This window comes from Heptranchias perlo, chromosome 27 (assembly GCF_035084215.1).
Source record: "Heptranchias perlo isolate sHepPer1 chromosome 27, sHepPer1.hap1, whole genome shotgun sequence".
In the NCBI taxonomy this organism is placed as follows: Eukaryota; Metazoa; Chordata; class Chondrichthyes; order Hexanchiformes; family Hexanchidae; genus Heptranchias; species Heptranchias perlo.
In genome coordinates this window covers 5,543,815-5,570,564 of record NC_090351.1, presented here as the reverse complement: position 1 = coordinate 5,570,564, position 26,750 = coordinate 5,543,815, and the positions used below count along the sequence as shown (strand labels likewise).

Genomic DNA, 26,750 nt, shown 5'->3' with positions numbered 1-26,750 from the left:
AGAGACAGACCAATGGGATACAATCAGTGCATTAATACTGGAGGAGACAGTACTAGAGACAGACCAATGGGATAGAATCAGTGCATTAATACTGGAGGAGACAGTACTAGAGACAGACCAATGGGATAGAATCAGTGCATTAATACTGGAGGAGACAGTACTAGAGACAGACCAATGGGATAGAATCAGTGCATTAATACTGGAGGGGACAGTACTAGAGACAGACCAATGGGATACAATCAGTGCATTAATACTGGAGGAGACAGTACTAGAGACAGACCAATGGGATACAAGCAGTGCATTAATACTGGAGGAGACAGTACTAGAGACAGACCAATGGGATACAATCAGTGCATTAATACTGGAGGAGACAGTACTAGAGACAGACCAATGGGATAGAATCAGTGCATTAATACTGGAGGAGACAGTACTAGAGACAGACCAATGGGATACAATCAGTGCATTAATACTGGAGGGGACAGTACTAGAGACAGACCAATGGGATACAATCAGTGCATTAATACTGGAGGAGACAGTACTAGAGACAGACCAATGGGATAGAATCAGTGCATTAATACTGGAGGAGACAGTACTAGAGACAGACCAATGGGATACAATCAGTGCATTAATACTGGAGGAGACAGTACTAGAGACAGACCAATGGGATACAATCAGTGCATTAATACTGGAGGAGACAGTACTAGAGACAGACCAATGGGATAGAATCAGTACATTAATACTGGAGGAGACAGTACTAGAGACAGACCAATGGGATACAATCAGTGCATTAATACTGGAGGAGACAGTACTAGAGACAGACCAATGGGATACAATCAGTGCATTAATACTGGAGGAGACAGTACTAGAGACAGACCAATAGGATACAATCAGTGCATTAATACTGGAGGAGACAGTACTAGAGACAGACCAATGGGATAGAATCAGTGCATTAATACTGGAGGAGACAGTACTAGAGACAGACCAATGGGATAGAATCAGTGCATTAATACTGGAGGAGACAGTACTAGAGACAGACCAATGGGATAGAATCAGTACATTAATACTGGAGGAGACAGTACTAGAGACAGACCAATGGGATAGAATCAGTGCATTAATACTGGAGGAGACAGTACTAGAGACAGACCAATGGGATAGAATCAGTGTATTAATACTGGAGGAGACAGTACTAGAGACAGACCAATGGGATAGAATCAGTACATTAATACTGGAGGAGACAGTACTAGAGACAGACCAATGGGATAGAATCAGTGCATTAATACTGGAGGAGACAGTACTCGAGGCAGAACAATGGGATAGAATCAGTACATTAATACTGGAGGAGACAGTACTAGAGACAGACCAATGGGATAGAATCAGTGCATTAATACTGGAGGAGACAGTACTAGAGACAGACCAATGGGATAGAATCAGTGCATTAATACTGGAGGAGACAGTACTAGAGACAGACCAATGGGATACAATCAGTGCATTAATACTGGAGGAGACAGTACTAGAGACAGACCAATGGGATACAATCAGTGCATTAATACTGGAGGAGACAGTACTAGAGACAGACCAATGGGATAGAATCAGTGCATTAATACTGGAGGAGACAGTACTAGAGACAGACCAATGGGATACAATCAGTGCATTAATACTGGAGGAGACAGTACTAGAGACAGACCAATGGGATAGAATCAGTGCATTAATACTGGAGGAGACAGTACTAGAGACAGACCAATGGGATACAATCAGTGCATTAATACTGGAGGAGACAGTACTAGAGACAGACCAATGGGATAGAATCAGTGCATTAATACTGGAGGAGACAGTACTAGAGACAGACCAATGGGATAGAATCAGTGCATTAATACTGGAGGAGACAGTACTAGAGACAGACCAATGGGATAGAATCAGTGCATTAATACTGGAGGGGACAGTACTAGAGACAGACCAATGGGATACAATCAGTGCATTAATACTGGAGGAGACAGTACTAGAGACAGACCAATGGGATACAAGCAGTGCATTAATACTGGAGGAGACAGTACTAGAGACAGACCAATGGGATACAATCAGTGCATTAATACTGGAGGAGACAGTACTAGAGACAGACCAATGGGATAGAATCAGTGCATTAATACTGGAGGAGACAGTACTAGAGACAGACCAATGGGATACAATCAGTGCATTAATACTGGAGGGGACAGTACTAGAGACAGACCAATGGGATACAATCAGTGCATTAATACTGGAGGAGACAGTACTAGAGACAGACCAATGGGATAGAATCAGTGCATTAATACTGGAGGAGACAGTACTAGAGACAGACCAATGGGATACAATCAGTGCATTAATACTGGAGGAGACAGTACTAGAGACAGACCAATGGGATACAATCAGTGCATTAATACTGGAGGAGACAGTACTAGAGACAGACCAATGGGATAGAATCAGTACATTAATACTGGAGGAGACAGTACTAGAGACAGACCAATGGGATACAATCAGTGCATTAATACTGGAGGAGACAGTACTAGAGACAGACCAATGGGATACAATCAGTGCATTAATACTGGAGGAGACAGTACTAGAGACAGACCAATAGGATACAATCAGTGCATTAATACTGGAGGAGACAGTACTAGAGACAGACCAATGGGATAGAATCAGTGCATTAATACTGGAGGAGACAGTACTAGAGACAGACCAATGGGATAGAATCAGTGCATTAATACTGGAGGAGACAGTACTAGAGACAGACCAATGGGATAGAATCAGTACATTAATACTGGAGGAGACAGTACTAGAGACAGACCAATGGGATAGAATCAGTGCATTAATACTGGAGGAGACAGTACTAGAGACAGACCAATGGGATAGAATCAGTGTATTAATACTGGAGGAGACAGTACTAGAGACAGACCAATGGGATAGAATCAGTACATTAATACTGGAGGAGACAGTACTAGAGACAGACCAATGGGATAGAATCAGTGCATTAATACTGGAGGAGACAGTACTCGAGGCAGAACAATGGGATAGAATCAGTACATTAATACTGGAGGAGACAGTACTAGAGACAGACCAATGGGATAGAATCAGTGCATTAATACTGGAGGAGACAGTACTAGAGACAGACCAATGGGATAGAATCAGTGCATTAATACTGGAGGAGACAGTACTAGAGACAGACCAATGGGATACAATCAGTGCATTAATACTGGAGGAGACAGTACTAGAGACAGACCAATGGGATACAATCAGTGCATTAATACTGGAGGAGACAGTACTAGAGACAGACCAATGGGATAGAATCAGTGCATTAATACTGGAGGAGACAGTACTAGAGACAGACCAATGGGATACAATCAGTGCATTAATACTGGAGGAGACAGTACTAGAGACAGACCAATGGGATAGAATCAGTGCATTAATACTGGAGGAGACAGTACTAGAGACAGACCAATGGGATACAATCAGTGCATTAATACTGGAGGGGACAGTACTAGAGACAGACCAATGGGATACAATCAGTGCATTAATACTGGAGGAGACAGTACTAGAGACAGACCAATGGGATAGAATCAGTGCATTAATACTGGAGGAGACAGTACTAGAGACAGACCAATGGGATAGAATCAGTGCATTAATACTGGAGGAGACAGTACTAGAGACAGACCAATGGGATAGAATCAGTGCATTAATACTGGAGGGGACAGTACGAGAGACAGACCAATGGGATACAATCAGTGCATTAATACTGGAGGAGACAGTACGAGAGACAGACCAATGGGATACAAGCAGTGCATTAATACTGGAGGAGACAGTACTAGAGACAGACCAATGGGATACAATCAGTGCATTAATACTGGAGGAGACAGTACTAGAGACAGACCAATGGGATAGAATCAGTACATTAATACTGGAGGAGACAGTACTAGAGACAGACCAATGGGATAGAATCAGTGCATTAATACTGGAGGAGACAGTACTAGAGACAGACCAATGGGATAGAATCAGTGCATTAATACTGGAGGAGACAGTACTAGAGACAGACCAATGGGATAGAATCAGTGCATTAATACTGGAGGGGACAGTACTAGAGACAGACCAATGGGATAGAATCTGTGCATTAATACTGGAGGGGACAGTAATGGAAACAGACCAATGGGATAGAATCAGTGCATTAATACTGGAGGAGACAGTACTAGAGACAGACCAATGGGATAGAATCAGTGCATTAATACTGGAGGAGACAGTACTAGAGACAGACCAATGGGATAGAATCAGTGCATTAATACTGGAGGAGACAGTACTAGAGACAGACCAATGGGATACAATCAGTGCATTAATACTGGAGGAGACAGTACTAGAGACAGACCAATGGGATAGAATCAGTGCATTAATACTGGAGGAGACAGTACTAGAGACAGACCAATGGGATACAATCAGTGCATTAATACTGGAGGGGACAGTACTAGAGACAGACCAATGGGATACAATCAGTGCATTAATACTGGAGGAGACAGTACTAGAGACAGACCAATGGGATAGAATCAGTGCATTAATACTGGAGGAGACAGTACTAGAGACAGACCAATGGGATAGAATCAGTGCATTAATACTGGAGGAGACAGTACTAGAGACAGACCAATGGGATAGAATCAGTGCATTAATACTGGAGGGGACAGTACTAGAGACAGACCAATGGGATACAATCAGTGCATTAATACTGGAGGAGACAGTACGAGAGACAGACCAATGGGATACAAGCAGTGCATTAATACTGGAGGAGACAGTACTAGAGACAGACCAATGGGATACAATCAGTGCATTAATACTGGAGGAGACAGTACTAGAGACAGACCAATGGGATAGAATCAGTGCATTAATACTGGAGGAGACAGTACTAGAGACAGACCAATGGGATACAATCAGTGCATTAATACTGGAGGGGACAGTACTAGAGACAGACCAATGGGATACAATCAGTGCATTAATACTGGAGGAGACAGTACTAGAGACAGACCAATGGGATACAATCAGTGCATTAATACTGGAGGAGACAGTACTAGAGACAGACCAATGGGATACAATCAGTGCATTAATACTGGAGGAGACAGTACTAGAGACAGACCAATGGGATACAATCAGTGCATTAATACTGGAGGAGACAGTACTAGAGACAGACCAATGGGATAGAATCAGTACATTAATACTGGAGGAGACAGTACTAGAGACAGACCAATGGGATACAATCAGTGCATTAATACTGGAGGAGACAGTACTAGAGACAGACCAATGGGATACAATCAGTGCATTAATACTGGAGGAGACAGTACTAGAGACAGACCAATAGGATACAATCAGTGCATTAATACTGGAGGAGACAGTACTAGAGACAGACCAATGGGATACAATCAGTGCATTAATACTGGAGGAGACAGTACTAGAGACAGACCAATGGGATAGAATCAGTGCATTAATACTGGAGGAGACAGTACTAGAGACAGACCAATGGGATACAATCAGTGCATTAATACTGGAGGAGACAGTACTAGAGACAGACCAATGGGATAGAATCAGTGCATTAATACTGGAGGAGACAGTACTAGAGACAGACCAATGGGATACAATCAGTGCATTAATACTGGAGGAGACAGTACTAGAGACAGACCAATGGGATACAATCAGTGCATTAATACTGGAGGAGACAGTACTAGAGACAGACCAATGGGATACAATCAGTGCATTAATACTGGAGGAGACAGTACTAGAGACAGACCAATGGGATACAATCAGTGCATTAATACTGGAGGAGACAGTACTAGAGACAGACCAATGGGATAGAATCAGTGCATTAATACTGGAGGAGACAGTACTAGAGACAGACCAATGGGATAGAATCAGTGCATTAATACTGGAGGAGACAGTACTAGAGACAGACCAATGGGATAGAATCAGTGCATTAATACTGGAGGAGACAGTACTAGAGACAGACCAATGGGATAGAATCAGTGCATTAATACTGGAGGAGACAGTACTAGAGACAGACCAATGGGATAGAATCAGTGAATTAATACTGGAGGAGACAGTACTAGAGACAGACCAATGGGATAGAATCAGTACATTAATACTGGAGGAGACAGTACTAGAGACAGACCAATGGGATAGAATCAGTGCATTAATACTGGAGGAGACAGTACTCGAGGCAGACCAATGGGATAGAATCAGTACATTAATACTGGAGGAGACAGTACTAGAGACAGACCAATGGGATAGAATCAGTGCATTAATACTGGAGGAGACAGTACTAGAGACAGACCAATGGGATAGAATCAGTGCATTAATACTGGAGGAGACAGTACTAGAGACAGACCAATGGGATACAATCAGTGCATTAATACTGGAGGAGACAGTACTAGAGACAGACCAATGGGATACAATCAGTGCATTAATACTGGAGGAGACAGTACTAGAGACAGACCAAAGGGATAGAATCAGTGCATTAATACTGGAGGAGACAGTACTAGAGACAGACCAATGGGATACAATCAGTGCATTAATACTGGAGGAGACAGTACTAGAGACAGACCAATGGGATAGAATCAGTGCATTAATACTGGAGGAGACAGTACTAGAGACAGACCAATGGGATACAATCAGTGCATTAATACTGGAGGGGACAGTACTAGAGACAGACCAATGGGATACAATCAGTGCATTAATACTGGAGGAGACAGTACTAGAGACAGACCAATGGGATAGAATCAGTGCATTAATACTGGAGGAGACAGTACTAGAGACAGACCAATGGGATACAATCAGTGCATTAATACTGGAGGAGACAGTACTAGAGACAGACCAATGGGATAGAATCAGTGCATTAATACTGGAGGGGACAGTACTAGAGACAGACCAATGGGATACAATCAGTGCATTAATACTGGAGGAGACAGTACTAGAGACAGACCAATGGGATACAAGCAGTGCATTAATACTGGAGGAGACAGTACTAGAGACAGACCAATGGGATACAATCAGTGCATTAATACTGGAGGAGACAGTACTAGAGACAGACCAATGGGATAGAATCAGTGCATTAATACTGGAGGAGACAGTACTAGAGACAGACCAATGGGATACAATCAGTGCATTAATACTGGAGGGGACAGTACTAGAGACAGACCAATGGGATACAATCAGTGCATTAATACTGGAGGAGACAGTACTAGAGACAGACCAATGGGATACAATCAGTGCATTAATACTGGAGGAGACAGTACTAGAGACAGACCAATGGGATACAATCAGTGCATTAATACTGGAGGAGACAGTACTAGAGACAGACCAATGGGATACAATCAGTGCATTAATACTGGAGGAGACAGTACTAGAGACAGACCAATGGGATAGAATCAGTACATTAATACTGGAGGAGACAGTACTAGAGACAGACCAATGGGATACAATCAGTGCATTAATACTGGAGGAGACAGTACCAGAGACAGACCAATGGGATACAATCAGTGCATTAATACTGGAGGAGACAGTACTAGAGACAGACCAATAGGATACAATCAGTGCATTAATACTGGAGGAGACAGTACTAGAGACAGACCAATGGGATAGAATCAGTGCATTAATACTGGAGGAGACAGTACTAGAGACAGACCAATGGGATAGAATCAGTGCATTAATACTGGAGGAGACAGTACTAGAGACAGACCAATGGGATAGAATCAGTACATTAATACTGGAGGAGACAGTACTAGAGACAGACCAATGGGATAGAATCAGTGCATTAATACTGGAGGAGACAGTACTAGAGACAGACCAATGGGATAGAATCAGTGAATTAATACTGGAGGAGACAGTACTAGAGACAGACCAATGGGATAGAATCAGTACATTAATACTGGAGGAGACAGTACTAGAGACAGACCAATGGGATAGAATCAGTGCATTAATACTGGAGGAGACAGTACTCGAGGCAGACCAATGGGATAGAATCAGTACATTAATACTGGAGGAGACAGTACTAGAGACAGACCAATGGGATAGAATCAGTGCATTAATACTGGAGGAGACAGTACTAGAGACAGACCAATGGGATAGAATCAGTGCATTAATACTGGAGGAGACAGTACTAGAGACAGACCAATGGGATACAATCAGTGCATTAATACTGGAGGAGACAGTACTAGAGACAGACCAATGGGATACAATCAGTACATTAATACTGGAGGAGACAGTACTAGAGACAGACCAATGGGATAGAATCAGTGCATTAATACTGGAGGAGACAGTACTAGAGACAGACCAATGGGATACAATCAGTGCATTAATACTGGAGGAGACAGTACTAGAGACAGACCAATGGGATACAATCAGTGCATTAATACTGGAGGAGACAGTACTAGAGACAGACCAATGGGATAGAATCAGTGCATTAATACTGGAGGGGACAGTACTAGAGACAGACCAATGGGATACAATCAGTGCATTAATACTGGAGGAGACAGTACTAGAGACAGACCAATGGGATAGAATCAGTGCATTAATACTGGAGGAGACAGTACTAGAGACAGACCAATGGGATACAATCAGTGCATTAATACTGGAGGAGACAGTACTAGAGACAGACCAATGGGATAGAATCAGTGCATTAATACTGGAGGGGACAGTACTAGAGACAGACCAATGGGATACAATCAGTGCATTAATACTGGAGGAGACAGTACTAGAGACAGACCAATGGGATAGAATCAGTGCATTAATACTGGAGGAGACAGTACTAGAGACAGACCAATGGGATACAATCAGTGCATTAATACTGGAGGAGACAGTACTAGAGACAGACCAATGGGATAGAATCAGTGCATTAATACTGGAGGAGACAGTACTAGAGACAGACCAATGGGATAGAATCAGTGCATTAATACTGGAGGGGACAGTACTAGAGACAGACCAATGGGATACAATCAGTGCATTAATACTGGAGGAGACAGTACTAGAGACAGACCAATGGGATACAATCAGTGCATTAATACTGGAGGAGACAGTACTAGAGACAGACCAATGGGATACAATCAGTGCATTAATACTGGAGGAGACAGTACTAGAGACAGACCAATGGGATAGAATCAGTACATTAATACTGGAGGAGACAGTACTAGAGACAGACCAATGGGATACAATCAGTGCATTAATACTGGAGGAGACAGTACTAGAGACAGACCAATGGGATACAATCAGTGCATTAATACTGGAGGAGACAGTACTAGAGACAGACCAATAGGATACAATCAGTGCATTAATACTGGAGGAGACAGTACTAGAGACAGACCAATGGGATAGAATCAGTGCATTAATACTGGAGGAGACAGTACTAGAGACAGACCAATGGGATAGAATCAGTGCATTAATACTGGAGGAGACAGTACTAGAGACAGACCAATGGGATAGAATCAGTACATTAATACTGGAGGAGACAGTACTAGAGACAGACCAATCGGATAGAATCAGTGCATTAATACTGGAGGAGACAGTACTAGAGACAGACCAATGGGATAGAATCAGTGCATTAATACTGGTGGAGACAGTACTAGAGACAGACCAATGGGATAGAATCAGTGCATTAATACTGGAGGGAACAGTACTAGAGACAGACCAATGGGATAGAATCAGTGCATTAATACTGGAGGAGACAGTACTAGAGACAGACCAATGGGATACAATCAGTGCATTAATACTGGAGGAGACAGTACTAGAGACAGACCAATGGGATAGAATCACTGCATTAATACTGGAGGAGACAGTACTAGAGACAGACCAATGGGATACAATCAGTGCATTAATACTGGAGGGGACAGTACTAGAGACAGACCAATGGGATAGAATCAGTGCATTGATACTGGAGGAGACAGTACTAGAGACAGACCAATGGGATAGAATCAGTGCATTAATACTGGAGGGGACAGTACTAGAGACAGACCAATGGGATACAATCAGTGCATTAATACTGGAGGGGACAGTACTAGAGACAGACCAATGGGATACAATCAGTGCATTAATACTGGAGGAGACAGTACTAGAGACAGACCAATGGGATAGAATCAGTGCATTAATACTGGAGGGGACAGTAGTAGAGACAGACCAATGGGATAGAATCAGTGCATTAATACTGGAGGAGACAGTACTAGAGACAGACCAATGGGATACAATCAGTGCATTAATACTGGAGGAGACAGTACTAGAGACAGACCAATGGGATACAATCAGTGCATTAATACTGGAGGGGACAGTACTAGAGACAGACCAATGGGATAGAATCAGTGCATTAATACTGGAGGGGACAGTACTAGAGACAGACCAATGGGATAGAATCAGTGCATTAATACTGGAGGGGACAGTACTAGAGACAGACCAATGGGAAGGAAACACTGCATTAATACTGGAGGGGACAGTTCTAGAGACAGACCAATGGGATAGAATCAGTGCATTAATACTGCAGGAGACAGTACTAGAGATAGACCAATGGGATAGGATCAGTGCATTAATACTGGAGGGGACAGTACTAGAGACAGACCAATGGGATTGAATCAGTGCATTAATACTGGAGGGGACAGTACTAGAGACAGACCAATGGGATAGAATCAGTGCATTAATACTGCAGGAGACAGTACTAGAGATAGACCAATGGGATAGAATCTGTGCATTAATACTGGAGAAGAGAGTACTAGAGACAGACCAATAGTAAAGAATCAGTGCATTAATACTGGAGGGGACAGTACTAGAGTCAGACCAATGGGATAGAATCAGTACATTAATACTGGAGGAGACAGTACTAGAGACAGACCAATGGGATGGAATCAGTACATTAATACTGGAGGAGACAGTACTAGAGACAGACCAATGGGATAGAATCAGTACATTAATACTGGAGGAGACAGTACTAGAGACAGACCAATGGGATAGAATCAGTGCATTAATACTGGAGGATACAGTACTAGAGACAGACCAATGGGATAGAATCTGTGCATTAATACTGGAGGGGACAGTAATGGAAACAGACCAATGGGATAGAATCAGTGCATTAATACTGGAGGAGACAGTACTAGAGACAGACCAATGGGATAGAATCAGTACATTAATACTGGAGGAGACAGTACTAGAGACAGACCAATGGGATAGAATCAGTACATTAATACTGGAGGAGACAGTACTAGAGACAGACCAATGGGATGGAATCAGTACATTAATACTGGAGGGGACAGTACTAGAGACAGACCAATGGGATGGAATCAGTGCATTGAAATTGGGGATTGCTTGATGGGGACAGACATACCTCAAAGTTCCACTGTACGCTGCTGCAACAAACAGTCCTGGGACACCAGGGTAATCACGTAGAATATCCATCACCAGGTACGGGAGCAACTAAAACACAGCAACACAACATAATCAGAGACAGCGCACTCTTAGACACATCGTCAGGGAACTCTGCCCATCCTTGACATTATAGCGCTATTCCTTGGGAATTCTGTCCATCCCAGTCTTTCCAAAGGACATTCCTGGGGAATACTGTCCGACCAAGTCTTTCCAAAAGACATCCCAAAGGAACATTGTCCAACCCTATCTGTTCTAAAGGGACATCCCTGGGAATACTGTCCATCTCAATCTTTACAAGGGTCTTCCCTGGGAAATCCTGTCCATCCCAGTCTGTTCTGAAGGGACATCCGTGGGGAAATACTGTCTATGCCGTCGGTACTCAAGGGACATTCCTGGGTAGCTCGACATTCGGGGACTTTCGGAATTTTAGTCAGCATTGAAGCCAAGTCAGCCCATAGATGCACCCTATGGCGGGAACATGGGGAGGCGAACCAGAGTGGAGGGGGAGGTGACCCTAGGCCGGCAGCAATCCGCCGTATTTTTGTGGGGCCAGGAGGGGCACATCTGCTCCTTCTGGCTCTACAGAAACAAAACCATAAAATAGGCTCAGCTGCGTTTTTGTGGGAGGCCTCCAGTGGTCCCTTTAAGAGCCGCTGAAGACACGGGTTAACTGCAAGGAGAAAAATACGGGGTAAGCTCCGCCCAGTTGTGGACAAATTTCGAGCATGTCCTAAAACAGGCGTTAGGAGCCCAAATTGAATATTGATGGCACCCTATCACCTCTTTCAGGTGGGCGACCGGGACACTTGGAAATGGCCAGCATCAAATTTGGCAGCTCGGGCATGAGAGATCGCAACCAGAAATCTGTCACCCCAATGCTCTTTTTTGTGCCCAAAAAATGGGCACAACGAGGTCCGATTTCTCCACCCCTAACAGTAGAGCCCCGCGGGACACCCTGTGGCAGAGCAGTGGAGATGAATTTCCACTTCACTGATGGGAGCTTACCTGGTCCAGAGCTCTGACTTGTTTCGATGTCAAGGGGTCGCACTGGTAATAAATTGAGTACATAGTGAGCCCAGTCAACACCGCGCATGTGGCTGTTATCCACAGGCCAATCATGTTGAAGTAGAGAGATCTGAAAGATTTCAAAGAAACTGTCTGAGAAACAATGGCTTTAAGGGACAGAAAGTGAATGTCTCGCAAATGCTAGGGAAACACTGCTTGTTCAACCCAATACAGACCAAAAAACCCAAGATAGAACAGGAGTGGAGGGACAGAAAGAGGGAGCCTCAGCTCTGGGGCATTCGTATACAGTCTCCAGACACTAGCTTCATATCCTGGGAAAAGTCACTTCTCAGAGGCTGAGAGAGAGCTCGAATGTTGGGCTGTTCGCCTGCCAGCCTGTCCGCCTGTCCGCCTGTCCTCCTGTCCGCCTGTCCTCCAGCCCGCCTGTCCTCCTGCCCACCTGTTCTCCTGCCCACCTGTTCTCCTGTCCGCCTGTCCTCCTGCCCGCCTGTCCGCCTGTCCTCCTGCCCACCTGTTCTCCTGCCAGCCTGTCCTCCTGCCCGCCTGTCCTCCCACCCTCCTGTCCTGCCCGCCTGTCCTCCTGCCCACCTGTTCTCCTGCCAGCCTGTCCGCCTGTCCGCCTGTCCTCCTGTCCGCCTGTCCTGCCTGCCTGTTCTCCTGCCCTCCTATCCTCCTGTCAAGAAGCTCCACACCATCCAGGACAAAGCAGCCCGCTTGATTGGCACCCCATCCACCACCCTAAACATTCACTCCCTTCACCACCGGCAAACTGTGGCTGCAGTGTGTACCATCCACAGGATGCACTGCAGCAACTCACCGAGGCTTCTTCGACAGCACCTCCCAAACCCGCGACCTCTACCACCCAAGCTCAAACAGGATGGGGACCCCTCAGTTCACTTTATGGAAGTAGAACAGATAGGGGGGTCAACGGATGTAGTGAGGCTGATGCTGTTCTCCCTTGACGGGAGATTGTATCAGAGCTTATCCGCAGCCACAAAGCCAGGAGGAGGCACCACAGAGGGGCTGAAAGACGAGATCCTGAGGGCCATGGGGCATACCCAGGGTAGCCCATTCTTACAAGTAGAATGGACTAGTCAGCTGGCCGGCAAGGCACCTGATGCATTCGTGGACAGGCTATGGCCCGTGTACGTAAAGGCAACTGGAGGGATGCTCGACCGCGCACAGTTAATGGGGGCCCCCAGGAATCACTGGCTCAGGGTCCTTGTGGCAAACAGCTTGCCAAGGATCAGGGTCAGGACAGAAGCATGGTTTGACCCCTCGCAAATATGGAGGCAGGCGTGCTCGGAAAGCTGAGTCCAGCATTTAAGGCCGGTTCCGGGGAGGAGGTCAAACCAAATGGGAGGATCCATGAAATGAAAGCCAGTGAGGGTAATAGGAAGGAATGGTGACAGGAAGGGATTAGTATCGACAAGTCCAGGACTTGTTTCAGGTGTGGGAAGACGGACACTGGAGGCGGGACTGCCCGTTCCCAAAAGCGGGGAGGCCACAAGAGGGTCCTCCAGTACAAAAGCCACGTGTACAGAGGCAGAGGGGACGACTGACGAGTCGTTCGAGCTTCTGGTGGCCGCCCTATGGGAGGCTATGGGGAAGGACAAAGGCAAGTTAGACGCTGCTGTGAGCAGTGAAGTGCCCACTGCACCCGTATGCCCCCCACCCTGAATAGAACGCGCCCAGCCTGAGTACCTGTGTCCGCTCACGTATGATGAGTGGGGCAGGCCCTGTGTAAGGATGGGGGTGGTGATGGTGCAGGGGAATTATCTGGTGGACACCGGGGCTTCCAGCACGGTGGTCCATTCAAAAAACCCGACCAACTCACCCTGGTCTAGCAGGGTCCCATTCAGCCTCGTGGGGTTCACAGGGAATGAGCAGGCTCGGGCAATCTCAAAACCCCTGGCCATAGAACTAGGATCCCTCCAGACCACGTGGGAGTGCATCCTGGTGCAATGGGAACAGCCAGGAACTGGAGTCCTCAGGGCTGACTTTATGTTAACCAACCGAGTGATTGTGGATTTAAGGAATCACTGCCTATAGGGGGCAGTGGATTCAGATAGAGCCGAGGAGGTGCTAGTGATCCCAAGAGACAGGGAGGAAGGGGTAATGTGTGTACTATGAAGCCCAAGGAGAATTACGACCTAGAGCAGTTGGTCAGTAATACCCCAGCCAAATATCAGGCCAACGTGTGGGACAACCTCGCCTCATTCACCACTCACAAGCACGACTGTGGCAGGGTGACAGGGGCTGAAGTCAGGGTACGAGGGGACCCCATGTCACGGCCACTGAAACGGTACAGTTTCCTCAGAGAGGCAGAAGCTGACTTAGAGATGGCACTGGGATCCCTCATAGAACAAGAGGTGTTGAGGCCGATCGCCACCCACGTAAACTCACCACTTTGACCGGTTAAGAAGCCCGACCAGTCGTGGAGAGTCACCGTGAACTATCGTGTGCTCAATAAAAATGTCCCAGCCTGTGCGCCCACAGTCGCGGCTGTTGCTGACCTCATAGGGAGCATTCCAGCGACCGCAACCACTTTCACGGTGCTCGATATCTCCACTGGGTTCTGGTCGATTCCCCTTAAACAGGAAGACCAGTACAAATTTACCTTTACATTTAAAGGGGAACAGTCCACCTGGACATGCCTTCCCCAGGGGTTTCATAACAGCCCCTCTATATTCACCAGTGTGTAGCAAACCCACTCAAAGACTTCAGCCAACCCAACCGGTTAATCCAGTATGTGGAAGGCTTGCTTTTGTTCTCCGCAGGGGGAGGGGGAGGAGTACGGGCCACTGCTGGATGAGCTGTTGAGGCTGTTGCGGGAGACAGGGTTTAAAGTGAACCCAAAGAAAGCCCAGATCGGTCGAGAGGAAGTCAAATTCCTCGAGCTGACTGTAAGAGCTGGTGAGCGAGCGATAGATGAGGCAAAAAGAAAGGCAGTCCAGGAGTTACCGTCCCCAAGGATGTAACCGGGGTAAGATCCTTCTTGGGACACACAGGGTACTACAGGGTCTTTATAGAGGGTTACACAGCCATGGCAGCCCCTCTGCCACAGCTCCTCCGCAAGGGAGTCGGGTGGGAGTGGGACCAGAACTGCCAGGAAGCGTTCACCCGCCTCAAGGAGAATTTACAGACGGCTCCCGCATTGGGAGCCATTAACAGTAGTGAGGAATTCTTTTTGGAGGTAGCAGCCAGCGGGGATAGCTTGAGCTCCAGGAGCGGCACGGCAAGCTACGACCCGTGGGCTACTCCTCAATAGTTCTCACTGAGGTAGAAAGGGAATACTCCAACTGCGAGAGGATCTCCTAGCCACTCACTGGGCCGTAAAGCACTCCTGGCTCTTTACAGGATCATCCCCGATAACTTTACTAACTCACCACACCCCCACTCATGTTGTTAGACGGGAGGATAAAGGATGGAACAGTGAGCAGTGCCCGTATTGCTCGCTGGATTTTATTGCTCGAACAAATGAATCTGAGAGTGCAGGGGTTGAAAGAGCCAAAGCTGGCTATGAACTTAATCTACCCAGAGACTGCCCATGCACGTACTGTAGAAGGGGTGTGGGATGTAGATGTGGGATTCCAGGCCGGGATACACCCGACAGACCAGGACATCTACGTAGACGGGTCCAGTTCGGTGGTGAACGGGGAGGGTCTCACCGGGTGCGGGATTTATGACCCCACAGCTGAGGTAGTGAAGGCCATTAAACTCCCCGGCACGCTGAGCACTCAGCACGCCGAACTGTCGTCGGTGGCGTACATGGTTACCCACCCCGACAAATTCCCCACCCCCATACCATCTGCTCGGATTCCATGTTCACCTGTAATTCGTGCACCGAGTATTTGGCCATTTGGGCCAGGCGCGGTTTCAACGCCACAGATGGGAAGCCCCTAGCAACAGCACCGTTGCTAGGGAGAATTTTAGAAGTCACGGGCACCCGAGGAGATTACTACATACACAAGGTCAAAGCCCATTCAAAGACAGAGCCCAAGTGGGAGGGCAACCAAAGAGCAGATGAGCTGGCCAAACAGGGGGCCAGGGAAAGAGTATTCTGGGATCTGTACAGAGCAGGTCCGGTAGCAGCAATCCGGGACAAGGGAGGCACACAGGGGGTAGCTTTGGTCCCAGACTTAACACAAGTCCAAGCGCAGGATCCCGTACTTAAGGCCGTCCTTGTAAAAAGGGAGATCGGCGAACCGGTAGAGGGTCTGTTCGGGGCAGCGGACATCACGGTTAAGGAGGGGATGCTTTCCAAGGGGGCTCGTCGGATAGTTCTAGCACAGCACCAGGAGGAGTTCCTCCAGTTGGTCCACAGGGGCCCAGGAGCAGGACACCCAGGGCCAGAAACTACCTGGCAAAGGGTAGAGGAGGCGGGGTGGTGGCCCCATCTCAGGGAGGAAGTCAAGGAATTCTGTGCGAATTGTTTGCTGTGTGCAGCTAACAACCCCGATCCTCAGCGCAGAAAAGCCCCCACAGGACGCACCAGATGGTAGAGGGACCATGGCGGTCCCTGCAGGTTGATTTCATCAGACCACTACCCACCACTAAAGCAGGTAACAAGTACTGCTTAGTCCTGGTGGACGTATTCTCGAAGTGGGTGGAGGCCTTCCCATGCCGAGCAGACACGGCACTAGCGACAGCTAGGATCCTAGTGAGGGAAGTGTCCTCCCGATGGGGACTGCCACAGGTCATGGAGTCCGACCAAGGGAGCCATTTCACGGGGAAGGTGATGCAGGCCACCTTAAAACTTCTGGGAGTATAATGGAAGTGGCATGTGGCTCACAACCCCCAGTCATCGGGGATTGTGGAGCGCATGAACAGGACATTGATAGAAAGACTGAGGAAGGAGATAAGCCCGCTCCCGCAGAGATGGGACGAGGTCTTGCCTCTAGTCTTAATGGGTGTCCGGGCCAGCCCCTCCAGAAGCACAGGGTACTCCCCACATCAGCTCATGACCGGGAGGATTCTGCGCCCCCCCCAACCCACGTGTTGGTGTCAATCCTCACAGAAGCTCAGGTCAGGGAGGTAAACATGGACAGGTTTGTCCAGAATCTGTTTGACACTTTAAAACAGATTCCCTGGCAGGCAGCCAGTACCTGGGGAGCCTGCACCGGAAAAATCGGTTGCTGCTGGAGCCCCAGAGAACCCCGAGTGGAAGGTGGGAGACCAGGTAATGGTCAGGAACTATACCCGCGTAGGGGCATTCGAGCCACTGTACATTGGGCCTTATAACATCGTAGATAAGGTGAGCCCCATGGTATATGCAGTGAGACTCCCGAAATGCACGAAATGGTATCACATCAACCAGTGCAAGTTGTTTAACCCCGAGGGGAAAACAAAGGCAAAGAGAAACCAGGGCACGATAATGAGCCTGGGGAATGTGGACCTTCCTCCCATGGTGTGGGACGATGATGATAACCCGGAGGACAGGGCAATAAGGAGAAGCAGTCAGATACCACGGCCTAGGGTGCCGTGGACACCTCCATACTCACCAACCGCGAGCCGCAAGAGGCCCCAGCTGGAAAGGTTTTAACCGGGGGCACTCGATAGCGCAGAACGAACTGTAAATATATGTAAATAACGAAAGCCAGACCTGTGGAGGAGAAACCTCTCACAGAACGGTGTTGCTGTATCTGTTTGTCTTAATGGTAGAAATCAGAAGAAACCGGAGAAGTAAAATGGAGACAACCCTAAGACTGAGCGTGCTCATAATTCTGGTCAGAACGGGACACGTGGAGAGAGGAGACACCGAGATGACCTTCCTCTACGGACGAGACCTTGTTGAAAGAAATGTGCTGCCAGTTTCACGAATTGAATTGTTTGTCTGGTATAAGAAACGGGACCCCAGGTGTAATTGATCAGTAATTAACAGTTTGGTTGAGGCCCACAATGCACCTCCCGCAGTGCAGACGATGAAATTTGTGATATTTCTGGATTTGATGACAAAATATCAAAGGGGGGAATGTAGAACCAGCGTCCTGGACATTTTTATGAATCATATTTTAAATCCAATACCCCCAAGAAAGAACTGTACTGTTTGGCAAACTTGTGGGAGTGGCTTAGAGAACAGGATTGACTGGCAGGAGTTTCGAGCCAGACTAACCTGACTAAGGTGTATTTATATACAAAACAGACATTTCACACTGACAGGCTGGTGGGAGGGAACCCAGGCCGATTGACGTCATCACCATTTAACATGATAACTGGGAACAATACCCCGAGAGGGAACTCAGAGACACTCAGTCTCCTGGTGGAAGGCAGGAGATGGCCGGGCCATTGTCTTCCAGGAGAGAAGCCAGTTAAGCAAGGTCGGTTTGAGATCGAAACTCATTACCTGCTAATGGGGGCCGTCAACTCAGGAAACCCCAGACACCCAGTAATCAGCACCCACTGTCTCTCCAGGTGCAAGGCCTGGGAGCGGGATAACGAAATAGCATTTTTCACAAAGATTTCAAAGGTTCTGAGTCACTCCAGGCCACGGGGGGGGTGGGGGGCAGACAGATCACTTGATTCAATACATCGAACAGTATTGTATTGGCTCAGCTCTGCTCTCGGCTCTGGTGGGGTCTGAGCTCTGCTCTCTGCTCTGGGGCTGCCCCGGTAGAAACGGAGAGACTTTACGAGACCTTGTTGAAAGAAATGTTCCACCAGTTTTACGAGCTAAGTGACGGGGATGAGAGTCGGGAGGGGTTTATATACACTGAATACGAACAGCTGTGTTGGTTCGAGGAGACAGAGGAGAGGCGTGTTCAACAATGCTGAAGGAAAGTTGAACTCTCTCAAAAACACTTCTACACCCTCGAGCAACGGAACAGGGAAGAGGGGGAGGAAATAAAAGAAATGTCTTCCCTGTCCTGGTGGGACTTTGGTTTGAATGTTGAGATCCCGCCATGGATCTGAATAGTTTCACACACAATAGTAATGGTACAACTAATCATGGTGTTGTATCTGTTAGAGTTATCCTGTAAAAAGAGATGGAAAGCTCTCTGAAATCCCTGGGAGGTCCTAATGAAAGGGTAACCAGGAGTTTTTCTGCCTGTAAGTGTGTTGAATTGAATTGTTTGTCTGGTATAAGAAACGGGACCCCAGGTGTAATTGATCAGTAATTAACAGTTTGGTTGAGGCCCACAATGCACCTCCCGCAGTGCAGACGATGAAATTTGTGATATTTCTGGTTTTGATGACAAAATATCAAAGGAAAGAATGTAGAACCAGCGTCCTGGACATTTTTATGAATCATATTTTAAATCCAATACCCCCAAGAAAGAACTGTACTGTTTGGCAAACTTGTGGGAGTGGCTTAGAGAACAGGATTGACTGGCAGGAGTTTCGAGCCAGACTAACCTGACTAAGGTGTATTTATATACAAAACAGACATTTCACACTGACAGGCTGGTGGGAGGGAACCCAGGCCGATTGACGTCATCACTATTTAACATGATAATTGGGAACAATACCCCGAGAGGGAACTCAGAGACACTCAGTCCCAACCGAAACTGGTGGAAGGCAGGAGATGGCCGGGCCATTGTCTTCCAGGAGAGAAGCCAGTTAAGCAAGGTCGGTTTGAAATCGAAACCCATTACCTGCTAATGGGGGCCATCAACTCAGGAAACGACAGACGCCCAGTAATCAGCACCCACTGTCTCTCCAGGTGCAAGGCCTGGGAGCGGGAAAACAAAATCGCATTTTTCACAAAGATTTCAAAGGTTCTGAGTCACTCTAGGCCACAGGGTGGGGGTGGGGGGCCAGACAAATCACCCGAGTCAATAAATTGATCAGATCAGTATCGTATCGGGTCGGCTCTGGTGGGCTCTGCTCTCTGCTCTCTGCGCTCTCTGCTCTCGGCTCTCTCTGCTCTTTTTCTCTCTGCCCTCTGCTCTCTCGGCTCTGCTATCTGCTCTCTGCTCTCTCGGCTCTGCTCTCTGCTCTCACCACTCTGCTCTCACAGCTCTCTGCTCTCTGCTGTCTCTGCTCTCGGCTCTGCTATCTGCTCTCTGCTCTCTCGGCTCTGCTCTCTGCTCTCATGGCTCTCGGCTCTGCTCTCACGGCACTCTGCTCTCTGCTCAGCTCCGCTCTCTGCTCTCTGCTGTCTCTGCTCTCAGCTCTGCTCGGCTCCGCTCTCTGCTCTTTGCTCTCTGCGCTCTGCTCTTCTTCTCTCTGCTCCTCGGCATCAATCTACAGTGAGTCTCCCGAGTGGGGCTCGGCTCGATTCAACGGAACATCGCCAGAAGCTGAGTGCTGCTCTTCATCCCTCATCAACGGACCTCGACTCAAACTGGAACTTGGATACTGCGTCGGGGGTACGGAACCAGGAGCGAAACGTGCAGGAAAAAACTGCAATCAACAATGGGCAATCAGGGTGAGCATATTGCCTGCGCTACACATCCACAAGACCACTGAGCTGTGTGAGGGGGTGATTGTAAGTCCCAACCAAACCTTAGAGGGTTTTAGTGCCGGGGGGGGGTCCTGTGTTAGTTTATTTCACGGGGAGGTTTCTCTTATTAGGCCGTGGTAATTGAGCATGGTCGGGCTTATTGGACAAGCCAGGGTTGTACTGTTTGTGCTGTTTACTGGTGTTATTGTTAATCTTATTAAACACAATATGGTTGAGCCTGAAATCGTGTGTCCGGGTCTGATCTGTCCTTAGAATCCCTATCGTTCCAGAACTTATAGTAAGAGGTGTGTTTTCGGTACTCCCGAGAAAACCACTTACAACTTGGAGGAAGCACTGAGGGTAGAAGGGCACAGAATGTACTCTGGGTGGGGGACTTCAATGTCCATCACCAAAGGTGGCTCAGTAGCACCACTACTGAACATGCTGGCTGACTCCTGAAGGACACAGCTGCCAGCCTGGGCCTGCGGCAGGTGGTGAGCAAACCAACACGAGAGAAAATGCTACTTGACCTCATCCTCACCAATCTGTCCATGAAAGTATTGGTAGGAATGACCACAGCACAGTCCTTGTGGAGACTAAGACCCATCTTCACACTGAGGACACCATCCATTGTGATCTAGCAGCTCAAAACTGGGCATCCATGAGGTGCTGTGGGCCATCATCAGCAGCAGAATTGTATTCCAGCACAATCTGACTCCTCATGGCCTGGCATATTCCTCACTCTACCATTACAATCAAGCTAGGAGAGCAACCCTGGTTCAATGAGGAGTGTAGAAGAGCTTGCCAGGAGCAGCACCTTGCTACCTAAAAATGAGGTGCCAACCTGGTGAAGCTACAACTCAGGACTACATGCATGCTAAACAGAGGAAACTGCATGCTATAGATAGAGCTAAGCGATTCCACAACCAATGGATCAGATCAAAGCTCTGCAGTCCTGCCACATCCAGTCGTGAATGGTGGTGGACAATTAAACAACTAACAGGAGGAGGAGGCTCTGTAAACATCCCCATCCTCAATGATGGCAGAGTCCAGCACGTGAGTGCAAAAGACAAGGCTGAAGCGTTTGCAACCATCTTCAGCCAGAAGTGCTGAGTGGATGATCCATCTCGGCCTCCTCCCAATATCCCCACCAACACAGAAGCCAGTTTTCAGCCAATTCGATTCACTCCATGTGATATCAAGAAACGGCTGAGTGCACTGGATACAGCAAAGGCTATGGGCCCTGACAACATCCCGGCTGTAGTGCTGAAGACTTGCGCTCCAGAACTGCACCTCTAGCCAAACTGTTCCAGTACAGCTACAACACTGGCATCTACCCGACAAAGTGGAAAATTGCCCAGGTATGTCCTGTCCACAAAAAGCAGGACAAATCCAATCCAGCCAATTACTGCCCCATCAGTCTACTCTTAATCATCAGCAAAGTGATGGAAGGTGTCGTTGACAGTGCTATCAAGTGGCACTTACTCACCAATAACCTGCTCACCGATGCTCAGTTTGGGTTCCGCCAGGACCACTCGGCTCCAGACCTCATTACAGCCTTAGTCCAAACATGGACAAAAGAGCTGAATTCCAGAGGTGAGGTGAGAGTGACTGCCCTTGACATCAAGGCAGCATTTGACCGAGTGTGGCACCAAGGAGCCCTAGTAAAATTGAAGTCAATGGGAATCAGGAGGAAATCTATCCAGTGGCTGGAGTCATACCTAGCACAAAGGAAGATGGTAGTGGCTGTTGGAGGCCAATCATCTCAGCCCCAGGACATTGCTGCAGGAGTTCCTCAGGGCAGTGTCCTCATCCCAGCCATCTTCAGCTGCTTCATCAATGACCTTCCCTCCATCATAAGGTCAGAAATGGGGATGTTCGCTGAAGATTGCACAGTGTTCAGTTCCATTCGCAACCCCTCAGATAATGAAGCAGTCCGAGCCCGCTTGCAGAAAGACCTGGACAACATCCAGGATTGGGCTGATAAGTGGCAAGTAACATTCGCGCCAGACAAGTGCCAGGCAATGACCATCTCCAACAAGAGAGAGTCTAACTACCTCCCCTTGACATTCAACGGCATTACCATCGCCGAATCCCCCACCATCAACATCCTGGGGGGGGGTCACCATTGATCAGAAACTTAACTGGACCAGCCACATAAATACTGTGTCTACAAGAGCAGGTCAGAGGCTGGGTATTCTGTAGCAAGTGACTCACCTCCTGACTTCCCAAAGCCTTTCCACCATCTACAAGGCACAAGTCAGGAGTGTGATGGAATACTCTCCACTTGCCTGGGTGAGTGCAGCTCCAACAACACTCAAGAAGCTCGACACCATCCAGGACAAAGCAGCCCCCTTGATTGGCACCCCATCCACCACCCTAAACATTCACTCCCTTCACCACCGGCGCACTGTGGCTGCAGTGTGTACCATCCACAGGATGCACTGCAGCAACTCGCCAAGGCTTCTTCAACAGCACTTCCCATCATCTAGAAGGACAAGGGCAGCAGGCACATGGCAACACCACAACCTGCACGTTCCCCTCCAAATCACACACCATCCCGACTTGGAAATATATCGCCGTTCCTTCATCGTGGCTGGGTCAAAACCCTGGAACTCCCTTCCTAACAGCACTGTGGGAGAACCTTCACCACACGGACTGCAGCGGTTCAAGATTGCAGCTCACCACCACCTTCTCAAGGGCAATTAGGGATGGGCAATAGATGCTGGCCTTGCCAGCGACGCCCACATCCCATGAACGAATAAAAAAAGTAATGATTCCTGATCAATATGTGTGTTGTGTGTAGATCTATCAGAAAGTGAGTCCTGATCAATTTGTGTGTCAGTGGAAGAGGCCTGATCAATATGTGTCTTGTGTGTAAATCTGTGACAGAAGTGAGTCCTGATCAATAGGTATGTTGCAAGTAGATCTGTCACGGAAGCGAGTCCTGATCAATATGTGAGTTGTGTTGATCTATCACAGCAGTGAATTCTGATCAATATGTGTGTTGTGTGTCGATCTGAGGTAGTAGTGAGTCCTGATCAATATGTGTGTTGTGTTTAGATTTGTCAGAGTACTGAATCCCGATCAATATGTGTGTTATGTGTAGATCTGTGACAGTAGTGAGTCCTGATCAATATGTGTGTTGTGTGTAATCCATCAAAATAGTGAGTCCTGATCAATATGTGTGTTGTGTGTAATCCATCAAAATAGTGAGTCCTGATCAATATGTGTGTTGTGTGCAGATCTCTCATAGTAGTGAGTCCTGATCAATTGCTCTATGAGACTGAACCACAATGTCCTCATCCACCTCGTGGAAAATTCTGCCCCCACTGGACTTCAGTTATTTATATCGCTGGATACCGTCCCCCAACTTTCCCTTTTTTTGTTGATGTAAAATAAAAAGTAACAGTAATGTTAGCAGAAGGTTTACTCCCTGCTGTACATCTTTAAAGCAACAGTTTGAAGCTTTTCAAATGTCCATCAGTTCGGACTTGAGGGTAATGTGTGTGTAACCTTAAACAAGAGTGTGTTTCTGTATTCATAACACAAGGGCAAAGCAGTCCAATTGAATCAATTCATGGGCTGGAGTTTCCAGCATCTCCTGCACTGTATTACAAACAGGAAAGAGTTCGCGGGCAGAGGAGGGCTGTTGTGGGGGACTTGTGGAGATTGTGTGCAACACAAGGTGTTTTTGTTTATTTCTACCATATAACATTCTGCCTGAGGGCCTGTGAGAAACCCACTAGTTACAGCAGAGCTCCTCCAGGCACTGTACCTCACTCTCCGCTAAAGCCAGGCAAGTGCTGTCCTGGTACTTACAGCTTAGCCTCACACTGGTTTTTACAGGCGATGTACCGCTGCACCTGAGATTGATTGATGCCATAAACCGCCGTCCACATAAAACTCCCACCGACCACGATCGTCCAGAAGGTGTGTCGTCGTAACGGATTTGGGTCAAAGCTGGGAAGAGACAAGGACGCAGTGGTGAGGGGCCTTTGCCTGGAATTGCTTTAGGTTCATTTCTTTTTACTGATGTAACAGTAAGACAGTAGGGACAAGCAAAGTGCTACAACCACCCTTACTAGAAAACGATCACAGCAGCCAAGTCCTTTATAGTCCAGGACATGAGCGTATGATCTCGGCTATCACTCCAGTGCAGTACTGAGGGAGTGCTGCTTTGTTCAAAGGGCTGTCCTTCCGATGCAACATTTAATTGAGGCCCTATCTCCTGTTCTGACAGTTCAGGTGGACATTAAAAGAAAGGACTTGCATTTATTTAGCATCTTTCATGACCTCAGGACGTCCCAAAGTGCTTTGCAGCCAATTAAGTACTTTTGACGTGCAGTCACTGCTGTAATGTAGGAAATGCGGCAGCCAATTCACGCACAGCAAGGTCCCACAAACAGCAGTGTGATAATGACTAGGTCATCTGTTTTTAGTGATGTTGGTTGAGGGATAAATATTGGCCAGGACAGCGGGGAGAACTCCCCTGCTCTTCTTTGAATAGCACAATGGGATCTTTTACGTCCACCTGAGAAGGCAGATGGAGCCTCAGTTTATCGTCTCATCTGAAAGAAGGCACCTCCGACAGTGCAGCACTCCCGCAGTACTGCACTGGAGTGTCAGCCCGGATTACAAGCTAAATTCTCTGGAGTGGGACACGATCACATAACACAATTTGAATATTGACAGGAATATCTCCCAGTGTTAAGAATCATAGAATCATAGAATCATAGAAGTTACAACATGGAAACAGGCCCTTCGGCCCAACATGTCCATGTCGCCCAGTTTATACCACTAAGCTAGTCCCAATTGCCTGCACTTGGCCCATATCCCTCGATACCCATCTTCCCCATGTAACTGTCCAAATGCTTTTTAAAAGACAAAATTGTACCCGCCTCTACTACTGCCTCTGGCAGCTCGTTCCAGACACTCACCACCCTTTGAGTGAAAAAATTGCCCCTCTGGATCCTTTTGTATCTCTCCCCTCTCACCTTAAATCTGTGCCCCCTCGTTATAGACTCCCCTACCTTTGGGAAAAGATTTTGACTATCGACCTTATCTATGCCCCTCATTATTTTATAGACTTCTATAAGATCACCCCTTAACCTCCTACTCTCCAGGGAATAAAGTCCCAGTCTGTCTAACCTCTCCCTGTAAGTCAAACCATCAAGTCCCGGTAGCATCCTAGTAAATCTTTTCTGCACTCTTTCTAGTTTAATAATATCCTTTCTATAATAGGGTGACCAGAACTGTACACAGTACTCCAAGTGTGGCCTCACCAATGCCCTGTACAACTTCAACAAGACATCCCAACTCCTGCATTCAATGTTCTGACCAATGAAACCAAGCATGCTGAATGCCTTCTTCACCACCCTATCCACCTGTGACTCCACTTTCAAGGAGCTATGAATCTGTACTCCTAGATCTCTTTGTTCTATAACTCTCCCCAACGCCCTACCATTAACGGAGTAGGTCCTGGCCCGATTCGATCTACCAAAATGCATCACCTCACATTTATCTAAATTAAACTCCATCTGCCATTCATCGGCCCACTGGCCCAATTTATCAAGATCCCGTTGCAATCCTAGATAACCTTCTTCACTGTCCACAATGCCACCAATCTTGGTGTCATCTGCAAACTTACTAACCATGCCTCCTAAATTCTCATCCAAATCATTAATATAAATAACAAATAACAGCGGACCCAGCACCGATCCCTGAGGCACACCGCTGGACACAGGCATCCAGTTTGAAAAACAACCCTCGACAACCACCCTCTGTCTTCTGTCGTCAAGCCAATTTTGTATCCAATTGGCTACCTCACCTTGGATCCCATGAGATTTAACCTTATGTAACAACCTACCATGTGGTACCTTGTCAAATGCTTTGCTGAAGTCCATGTAGACCACGTCGACTGCACAGCCCTCATCTATCTTCT

General features: G+C 47.3%; 1 protein-coding gene across 1 annotated transcript in view; it reads right to left on the bottom strand.

Moving 5' to 3' along the window:
* slc5a8l (solute carrier family 5 member 8, like) overlaps positions 1-26,750 on the bottom strand; it is a 97,541-nt gene that overhangs the window by 30,620 nt on the left and 40,171 nt on the right. The window contains exons 6-8 of the mRNA XM_068007245.1: positions 24,629-24,769; positions 12,400-12,529; positions 11,354-11,442 (exon numbers count right to left, since the gene is read on the bottom strand). Of these exons, the coding sequence (XP_067863346.1) occupies positions 11,354-11,442; positions 12,400-12,529; positions 24,629-24,769 (360 nt within the window). The remainder of the gene's footprint in view (positions 1-11,353; positions 11,443-12,399; positions 12,530-24,628; positions 24,770-26,750) is intronic.